This window comes from Glycine max, chromosome 10 (genome assembly GCF_000004515.6).
Source record: "Glycine max cultivar Williams 82 chromosome 10, Glycine_max_v4.0, whole genome shotgun sequence".
In the NCBI taxonomy this organism is placed as follows: domain Eukaryota; kingdom Viridiplantae; phylum Streptophyta; class Magnoliopsida; order Fabales; family Fabaceae; genus Glycine; species Glycine max.
The window spans coordinates 51,481,724-51,492,717 of NC_038246.2; the positions used below are offsets into that span (position 1 = coordinate 51,481,724).

The following is a 10,994-nucleotide window of genomic DNA, read 5'->3' on the forward strand; positions in this document are numbered from 1 at the left end:
AACTTTATTATTTTGCCTGACGATTAAAGGGTGACATTAATCAGTCATATGTTTAAGCATGTACTTTCATCTTTCGAGTATTCCTTCATATCATTCACATGTTGAATTTTAGCAACGATAAGAGTATACGTATGAATTTTGCGTCCAATTTAGTATTTCTTTATCTCAATCAGAAAGAGTTGAAATCTTGACGTTGGTTTCTTCTAATCAAGATGTCTAGAGATTTAACAGAAGCTTGAATAAATGAGGACTATATCATTCGCAACCAATGGTATAGATAAAACCATACATGGAGCATCTTATAATAATATCAGATTATGCTGTAGTTTATTGATCGAAGGTTAACACTATCAAGTGCTTATAATATCAATAACTAATTTTTCATGAGTACAAATATAACGGGGGAAATCCAATTAGTGATTTTTTTTTTCTTGAGTCACACCGCACAAGATGTTGACAGCTAAAAAATCAAGTGTGAGTCGTCTGCCTCAACCACTTGGTAGCTGACCACTTCTCCCCAGAGATTACCTCACATCCTCCATGCACACTATTCGGATCTGACTGTCCATCCAGTCCCTGACAAGATCAAGTAGACAATTTTGCATCGTAAATTTTCCATCCAGCTTAAAAATCCACAGGACAAACATAAGTCATATACTGTGTGATATTATAGCAAACTCTTTTATCAGACTTAAGTTTATGACATACGTTGAATCAAATTTATGTTTGCAAACTAAGATGTATAAAATGTTAAAAAGTGAGATGTAGGGATGAAGATTGCCTAAAACCCATACTGTGTGATTTGAGAAATAAGTCATTTCAGCAGATTTTAAGTTCCAAATTAATATGAGATGAGCCTGGATTCTATTTTATTTGTAAGGGATTTGTTTGCCTGTTGATAATTAAATTGATAACTCCCAGAAATTAGAGTTATTTAAGCCTTATTTTGTAAATACTTGTCTTACTTTACCCTTATAATCATTATTAGGTGTCCGTGGATAATGTCCATAATAAGCAAACTAATTACACTAACCATACTCCAGAAAAGCACTGCATTTCCTTTAATCGGCTTCACAGATAGCCCTTTGACAAGTTTCCCACCACAGCTGCATTCACCTGAACCAGCCTGAATTATATTGTATATTATTAACAGCAGCATCAGTACGGTCAAAATGCCCAACTAGAATGACAGAGAACAGGCTAGCACATACCACAGAATAGATAGCTATTACTAGCATGTTACAAATTGAGCATATTTCTCATGCTTAAGGTAAAATCCAATAATCTAAATAGAATCAATATATACCTTAATTCAGGAAAAGACAATAAGGCATAAGATTGACATAACTAGTTTAACCAGTAAACATAATCACGGGCATCATAATAATTTGGCATTCCATTTCTAAGCAACTGTCAGAACACGTATAAATTAAAATTTAACTAATTATCAACGAGATGAATGCAGAATAAGATTTGGAACAAAGCTGCTGGGGGGCATACAAGATACAACACAATATTTGATACTTCTAGGAACTAAACAGAGGAAGTGAAAAACAAAAGACCCAGTCATTAAACAAAACACACTCACTTTTCTCAGTTAGAACCTAAACTTATGGTCTAGACACAAATGCAGCATCAGCCTGGCATCTAATATTTCCTCTTGAGTCAGGCTATTCATATGCTGCTTCGTATGTATACAGCAACTACCAAAGTAAGTTAAATGACAAATTTCAGAAAACAAGAAGCTTACCAATGGAAAATATGTTTCTCCTCCTTCAATATTGTCACTTAAATACATAAGCATTGTGGCTATTCGCTGCCCACCACGCTTCAAGTTGAACTGTCTCAAAAAAGAAACACAAAAGGTTGTAGATGGGATTTCGTTGAAGCCACTTCAAGGAAATTATTATCTTGGCTATAACTTGAAAATTAACAAAGACAAATACAACTTACAGTATCAGAAAAATAGTCATGATGTGGTTTGTAATATTGATTCTTCTCGTACCTGTGCTGCTGCAGATGTTAGTCTTGATACTGGTAAAACCCATCATGTTCAGATGTAGCATGAAAAAATAAGTCATATTCTCACCTCAGGACTTGCATAAGCTCTCCATTTTCAATTGGTATTTGAGAATAGACAGAAATTCTTTTTTCAATTGCCTAGTTGAGCAATTTGAACATATTTTATCAAACTGTACAATTAATGTTATTCAATAAAATGTGGATTTGTATAAAAAAAAAATTAAATATAAGGTTTTCAAGGAATCTAAAAGTTTTATATAATACATATACAGAGATCAAATTTATTATGATTAACTGGTGCAGCTTCATGCTTAGCACTTGCAGGTTCTTTCTAAGGAACTACAACAAAGACTAAACCAGTTCATATTTTAAAACTGAATCTGAACTGGTTCACTGAAATCCAAACCAGTTCTGAACTGACTCACTGAAATCCAAAATAGTTTGGTTCTGGAAACTGCACCATATTACCGGTTTGGTTTGTTTCAGTTTTTCATAGGGAACCAAACCATGCTCACCCTTAATTTAAACAGCAGAAATGTTTCCAATTTTTTTGTGATCAGATTTATGAATCTGGGGAGCAAAATAACTCTTTGTGTTTGTGTGTAACCAAAACCAAGGTGTCAATCACTAATCCCTAAAGGACCATAGGGGTGGCAATATGTTTCAACTTTCAAAAACCAAACTGGTCAGTGATCACTAATAACCACCCAACAAGGATTCTTATTGAACCAGCTAATTTCATGCAAAAGTGTTTTAGTGTGTATCAGACTACAGAAAACTGTTTCAATTTAATGGTTACACCAGATGGTGCAGTCCATGCTTTTTACACTGATTTAATGACTAAAGTAAGACTTGAGGGGAAAGTAAAATTGTTAACTTACTTGTACCATAGGATATTTTCTCTCTTTAGAATTCAAAAACATACCAGAGCTAGTCCTGACATCACTCTTGATTCCCTGTACAAGATAGAAATATCATGTTTCATGAAGAAACACATGTTCATAGATGCCAATGACCCCATATAGTACTACTGCACAATATGTCCACATTTGTTTTGATATGGATTTCCTTTTCTTAATCTGATTATGTAGTGATAGAAGCATCTGAAAGTAGTCTTTTGGCCATGTTGGAAGAGGCTAAAGCAATTCTTACTATTTTTCAAGGTTGGCTCACAACCAGAACTGTGTTTAGCAGCACAAATTTGCCATTTTTGCCCAACACCAGAAGCACTTGTTGAAGTTTCTTTTTTTTTTTTCAAAACGGAAGTTCAATTAATAACTTTAGTTTTGACAAGTTTAACTCCAATTTTTCCCTTTTCATAATTTTGACAGTACAGAGCGCTTTTGCTTAACAACGATCATATGTATAGAATATCAAACCATATTCTAAGGATGATATGCCAACTGAGATAAGGCTTTATTGTTGTTATTGTCGTATTCTAAGAATGACATAGTACCAGATCTACAAGCCCATTTGGTCATTGTGTGAATAAACAAAAGCTTCCTTTAATCTTAACATTTCTTTTATTTCTGCAAGGTGTTTTGCCAAATTCTTTTAGGTGTTTTATATGTAAATGCATAAAATTGATGTCACAACCCAAAAAAAAATGGTATGATTGGAAAGCAAAGCAAGAGAAAAAAAATAGGAAAAAAAATTCTTTATAATATTTTGAACCTATTTGACCATTGTGGGAAATCAACAAAAAACTTCTTTTATTCTTACAGCAAAGCATATCTTTTAACTCTTCAAGGTGTTTTGCCAAATTCTTTTTAGTGTTTTTATATGACAGCAGAGTAGCAGACACACAAAATTGCTGTCAACGAGTGTACTCCATAATATTTCACAATAAGGCCAAACAGACATGCCTTTATGTGACAGCAAATGCACAAATGTGAAAGAAGTGAAATTTTGTTATAATTAGTAAGCAACTCAAAGCAGTAAAAAAATCAATTCAGAAAAATTATTTCTTTCTATGGTTTTTTTTGTAACAGCGTATTTTAAAAAAGCAATTCTCAAAAAGGCCAAAATTTCACAGCAAGGCTAAACTGACACATTGATCAAAGGAGTGCACAAAACATTTGTACCATACTCGTATGCTGCACACATCCCTCTCAAGTACAATAAGACTTAGACTGGATTTTCTCTATATATCTTTGTCTCTTTGGTTTCTACAAGCTTCATAATCTCCAATGTGATGTATTTTGCTGGGTAGAATCAAAGAACTTGCCTAATAGAGGGTTAGTCCATAGAGGAGATCAAGCAATGATTTCTAAATAACTCTTAAAATGGATTCAGTTCTTCCTTTGTTTGAAGCATGGTATTCTTCTTTTTAAGTTTGAAAACTTCTCACTTATCTTTTTTCCTAGTCCTAGATTAGATATTTTCTGTGAGAAGGGTCTTCCCACCATCTGAAGCTATATAGTAGTTTACAAAAATATAATTAATTCATAAAAGAGAACAAAGAAATAAAAAAACAGAGTACAAAAGTTTTCCCATGGTGAATCTGGCAATACTTCACTTGAGCAAAATGAAACTTAAACCCAACCTCATCACCTAGCGTGTATTGATGATTATGATCAATCAAAGTGAAATTGCAAAAGAAAAGAAAACTGTCAATGTACCTTTCCAGTTTTTGTATCCACAACAGTTGAAATATGCAGGCGAGGGAGAGCTAAAGCCCTGAGATAATCACATTCCTGGGAAGATAAAATAATTTTAATACACTCATATGCCCATCATCAGCAAAGTTTTTATTCAGCAGATTATTTGTTTTTTAAATTGCTGTTAATTGCCCAGGTGTAGCATGTTTGATCTTATATATGGCTAACAAGCATATCACACTTTGGCTCTAGCAAACTAGCACTTCAAGAACAAACTTCTTTTTTTGATTCCCACAGTATCCTCCCACTCAGTAGGTGAGAGACTAATCTCCCGGGGCATGGTCAAGAACTAAAGCAGAGGACCCTACCAACAGAATGTTTTCCACACACAAATCTTGGAATCAAACCCAAGACCACACACTTAAGAGATTTAAGCACCTTCCGCTCAGACCAACACATGTTGGTACCTCATGAGGAAATTTTAGTTTACTCATTAATCTTCACTGATGAAGTGCTAAAATAGATCCACTCATCCACTAAATGGTACTTTGCCTATAGAAATTGAATAATATGCAACTAAGTGAAAAAGGTCCCAGATGACAAGAGTGGAGGCTTGATAGGGTCTTTCTTTTATGCTTAACATCCTTAACTCCAGTAGTTTATATGACCTTATACATATAGACACACACACAGTCCAAACATGCAGTTTCAAGTTTTCCCATGAATAACAGCACAGAATATAATGACAATTATAGAATGATGTAACTATTTGGATTTATACCTTAACTTTACAACCAAATTAATAGGCATAGGTATGTTAAAATTAACAAAGGTTTACCATAATATGGTTGTAATTCGGGGATTCTGAGTTTTAAGAGTGAAAAATCAGCATTAAGAAGGGAGGTCATACCTCCATGCTCAGGAAGTTATGAAGTAAAATAATTCGTGGAGACCAGTTAAGCACTTCAGGTTTGACCTACGGGAAGGAATAAGAGGGTGAGACTAAGAAAACATGTAAATATAAAAGTTTGGCAGAAAAAAGAGGGACAACAGAACAGACATACATATCCAAGGCGTAAGATTTCTGCTTCCTTGTCATTATTCCAAAAAGGAACACCTGAAAAACAGAAGAAAAGTTTGAAAAGGAAGTTCCAATCATACTGTAAAGAAAAGTAAAAGAATAGTGACCTCTTGGCAATTGAAGGTGACGATCAGTGTCGAGTCCACGCAATCTTCTAAATGGCAAAGAATCGGTGCCTAGACGGAGCAGTTAAGCTAACAGAGCATAAGAAAGTGTACCTATAATAATAAATCCTAAATTTAACCTATGAAATAATAATAGTATACCGTAAGAGTCTTCCAATCTTCGTATGATGGCCAATTGAGAGAGAGCGCCTGGGATTGCAGAAGGGAATAGTGAATAATGTTATAAGGTAGAAGAGATCGTACTTTTTATAAGAGAGGAAAGAAGATACCTATAATCATTCCGACGGTGACAAAAGTGAGAAGACCGAAAACGATCCTCATCGCCGGAGCCATGGAGTTGGAGATGAATTCAATTCAAGATCAGAATGTGAATCACACACACACACACTCTCTCTCCTTCCTTCTTCAATCGTCAACTCAACAATCACAGACCGCTTTCTAACGCCCATTGCTGCTTTTATGCTCTCCCTTTCCTTCCTTACTTCCTTTGCCTGTGCTATTCGGAATTCCAACTCTTTCTATTTAATTCAAAAGAGTTATATATTTTTTTATTCATTATTTATTATATATGATTTTATAATATTTTTATTCATTAAACTAAAAAAATAAGATTTTTACTTCCTCTTCCGAAAATTTTCATGGGAGAGGGATTAAAAAACATTAATGGGAATATTCTTTTCTCATTAATCATATATTTTAAAATGCATATTAAATATGGAAAATTATTTACTAGTCTTTACTATAAGTGTTTATTTCTGTTTTCATTTTTTAAAAGTAATTTTCATTTTTAAATATTTAAGATTTTAAAAATATGTATAGAAAATAAATTATTTTAAGGTGTTACTGTGTTTTCACTTTTCAATAAAGATAGACAATATTAATATATTATTTTTATTTTTAGATCTTTTTTTCTTAAAATATATTTATAAAAAATATTTTCTAAAATTCAGCGTACATATTTTCACTTTTATTTTTTATTTTCTTTTAAAACAAAAACAAAACATTCTCAATCCAAATATCACTTGACTTATAATTCTCGCAAACCAAAATCTTACCCAACTTCCTCTCACGTCAAAAGTAAATAATACATTTTGTTTACTTAACTCCTCAATTTTGTATTAAATTTTACTAAAAACTTGGGATGAAATTATTTATTGATATAAATAATTTCAATTTAGCTTGAAATATATTTAAAAATTTAGCATGATATATGATTTTTTTTAACTGAACATGATATACGAATTATCAAAAGAGTTTCATATTTTAATTTTCATATGAAATTAGCATTTCATTTTAAGTCCAGATCAAACCAATATTAATTTTCTTATTATTCTTTTTTAATCAAATAGGATTTTTTTATTTTTTTGAACTTGTTACTATATTTTTTTTATTTTACCATTATACATCAAGATATAATAATAATAATAGATAATAAGTTTATTTTGTTTTATATTTGTAGTTATATTTTATATTTTTATGTTACACTATTATTATAATATTTAATTTATTATTTGTAGTTATATTATTGTTGACTATGTGTCTATCATTACGTGTGTTCTATTAGAAAAATGTCCTACTTTTTTTTTTCAAAATTAAAAATTAGGATAAAAAAGGAAGGAAAATGTTTTTGATTTATGACAATTATATCAATATATGTCATTCAAGAAATTAAAAATAGTGACAAAAATTAAATGTGCATTTATAATAATTATATATAAAGAAATCAAACAGAAAATTCGAAATTACTTTTAATTATTTAATATATCATATAAATGTTTGTATAATTTAATTAATTATTATTTTATATTATATATTATGTATATTATAAAAAATAAGATTTTATATAAATGGAAAATGTCACATGACAACTCCAAAATCCTTCTCTGATTAAATGTAATTAATTCAATTTTAATTAATTAATTCAATATAATTTAAAATAATAAGGATTGATATTATTGACGAAAACTGCAATTAATTCAATTTTAAATGTAAATTTAATATATCAAATCAGATTCCTATTAAATGCATTGTATTAATGATTTAACTTTGTGTATGAATTTTATCATTCTATTACATGTTAATAAATTATTATGTTTCTTCAAATATATTAAAAATTAAAAATTAATATTTATCTAAAAAATTCATTAATTAATATTATTATGTTAAATATTTTAAACATTTATCCTCTAATTAAAGACAATTAATAAAATTTTAATTAATTAAAAATTCAGAACAATTCCATATTTTATAATTTTCTAATCATCTAATACCCATATTCAAGGAATTAATTTGGTAAGTATTTTTCAAAACCTGGTAAATACAATGAATATTATATTATAATTAATATGATTTATAAAGTCTTCATTTAGGAAAATATTAGTAAATCTGTTTAACAAATCAATATTATAATCAAAGGATTTTGAATCATGCAATTGATCACGTTAATTGTTAACAAATCAATCTATTAATTTTGAAGCAAATTGGATTTTATTTTTCTGGCTTTTCTTTTGCCATATATTTGTTGCAATCCTTTTGAATTTGATTTTTTAAACATTTTTATGTACTTTTTCAATTACTTCTTGTGTACTTTTTTTATTTCTATTAATTCAAATTTTACATAAAATTTTACACCATACTCTATCTCTCTCTCCCATTTTAACTCTTCTTCGCCTTCCTTGTCCACTGTATGATGATATTTCATACTTCTTTTATTTTGAGAAGAGACTAATATTTTCTTTTATTTTATTTATTCTGTTTCCATAGAGGGATCAATACAAGTAAGAAACACAAATTTATTGATATTATTATTCTAAGCTACATTTTCTCTCTTTTAATTTACTTTCAATGTTTTCTATATATACATATTTTTTTCACTGTTTCCTTCTAATACAATCAATTGCTAACACATGTATTTTATTTTTTTTATTCAGATTATAAGAGTGGATAAATACAAGTCAAAAACACAAATTTACCAATCTTTTCATTCATTCTCTAAGATAAAGTTTTGAGTTTTTTTTTTTACAAATTTCTTTGAATGATATTTATATATTTATATCTAATGTTTACCATTATGTTCAGTCATTTTTCTCTTAAAAAATCTTATTTTACCATATAACATAATTTTTTTTCTAATAAGATAATAACACTATCAAACGATAAATTCAATAATTTTAAAACTGACTCTTCTCTTTTATTATTGTTGGTGAATTTTTTTTCAAAGGTTGTAGGCTTTTATGTGATGGATGTGTATGCAGGGGCAGATCCAAACTGGAATAAGTTGGGGATAATAAAATAAAATAAAATTCACCTAACAATTATATTTACCAGTTTTTAAACAATTTTTTTATAATTTGATGTTCTAATATGTTAAATATTTACATTTATAATCTACTAAAACACAAAACGTCTTTCTTATATCTCATGAAAATAAATTAATAATTGAATTTATACTACTTTTTCAATAATTTTCTTTTTAATGTATATTAACAATTAGTCAATAAATTTTTTATCTTTCATCTTTATTACAAAATGTAGTATTTGTTACATTAAATATCATATTTGGAAATTCTTCTCTTTAGTGTGGTATTTGTGTCTTTCAACTTTTATCTCTTGTCAATGATATAGGTTCTCACAACTCATCATTACTGTAACTGTTATGTGTTTTCATGATTTAAAAATTACAACAATCTCTAGTCAATCAAATAATAGTTGTTTATATGAGATTTGGAATTTTTTTTCTTCAATTCTATTAAATAGAGTTTAACAATTAGATATTAATAAAAAAATTAATTATATAATAACTAAATTTTGATGAAATATAATATTTATGTAAAATTTGTTTAGAAAGATAAAATTACTATTGATTTTATAATTTAAAAAAGTTATGAGATAAAAACAGATTATATAATAAATAACTAAAATTTAATATTGAGATAAGATTTAAAAAAAAAAAGATTACTATTTATTTTATAATGTAAAAAGAAGTTAAGAGATAAAATTAATCGTATAATAAGAATATAATATTTAGTTTCAAATCAATTTTTCTACTACTAAGAGCGTGTAATTTAGTTGGTTGATTGAGCAAAATCCATGAATGTTGTAAATTTGTTGGTACTGATGGATAAAAAAAAATCAATTTTATACTAAATAAAATTTAATTTTTTATAATAATAATCTATTATTTTTTTGAATTGGAGAAGAAATCAGAGCCCCTCCCCATAACGCAGGTCCTTCCCCGTGTGTATGAAGCAGAAATGGTGATTGTGATTATGGGTGACTTTGATGGAAAATGTTTGGTGATAATTTGAGAGTATTACAATATTAATGAGTTCTTTTTAGTTTATACTATTTGTTTTCTTTTTAACGTTTTTTCTGTGTTCTTATTCTTCTTTTTATTTGTAAAAATACTTGGATTAATGACTTATTTATGACTTTTTTTCATTAAAAGTTGTATATGCAACATGAACAACAAATATACGTTTGAAAAAACAAAGACAGTAAGAGAAGGGTAAAGTTTAAATATTTTCATAGAATCAAATGTCTATCACGATGAATTCCATAATTTAATTAACAATTTTTTACATCAATTCATAGTATCACATTTCCCATAGAATTAAAATTTATATAAGAAAAATTATCCCATAAATGTTATCTCGCAAAAATATAAATGATGAATAATTATAAAAAATAAGGTGATTATTTAGTTATAAAATATTTAATCACGATAATTAATCCTAATTTAAACATTATAACCTAACTTATAATAATATTATATATTTTGATTAAAATTAATTAATAACAATGGCATAAATTTTGGTTTCAATTTGTAGCAAATTCAAATTTAGATTAAGACATCTTACTATTTTTAGTAAATGCAACTGAAAAAAAATTGTCATAGAAAAAATTATTTTTCTATTTTTATATCATGAAAATACATAATGATATTAATTAAAGTAATTGTAATATAAAAAAAGATTAAATTAATCGTAATTAGTATGGTTTTCTTATTCAACATTCAAATGTATTATAATTTAAACTATGGTAATTATATTCTAATTGATAAAAAAATTATATATTTGAATTTTAAATTAATTAATAACAATAAAAAAATTAGTTTATATTAAGAATTTTTATGATATTTATTTAAATTATTTCTCATGAAAATAT

At 28.0% G+C, this 10,994-nt stretch overlaps 1 protein-coding gene across 1 annotated transcript; it reads right to left on the reverse strand.

The window, feature by feature from the left end:
- Positions 1–235: 235 nt before the first annotated feature.
- Positions 236–6,332, reverse strand: LOC100794585 (prolyl 4-hydroxylase subunit alpha-1-like). The gene is made up of 12 exons (NM_001255825.2): positions 6,098–6,332; positions 5,970–6,017; positions 5,811–5,879; positions 5,687–5,739; positions 5,533–5,598; positions 4,644–4,718; positions 2,904–2,978; positions 2,090–2,160; positions 1,954–2,005; positions 1,751–1,840; positions 1,034–1,126; positions 236–576 (listed from the first exon to the last, which is right to left on the reverse strand). Exons 1-12 carry the CDS (start codon positions 6,159–6,161, stop codon positions 469–471), a joined length of 864 nt encoding a protein of 287 aa, NP_001242754.2. The 5' UTR covers positions 6,162–6,332; the 3' UTR covers positions 236–468.
- Between the last annotated feature and the right edge of the window lie 4,662 nt (positions 6,333–10,994).

Excerpts from the sequence above, each read along its gene's own strand:
- LOC100794585 (NM_001255825.2), bottom strand. The coding sequence starts at position 6,161 with ATGGCTCCGGCGATGAGGATCGTTTTCGGTCTTCTCACTTTTGTCACC. Across the intron at positions 5,740-5,810 it reads TCACCTTCAATTGCCAAGAG|GTGTTCCTTTTTGGAATAAT; the intron begins GTCACTATTCTT and ends TCTGTTTTTCAG. Across the intron at positions 1,841-1,953 it reads ATGACTATTTTTCTGATACT|TTCAACTTGAAGCGTGGTGG; the intron begins GTAAGTTGTATT and ends TTTTTGAGACAG.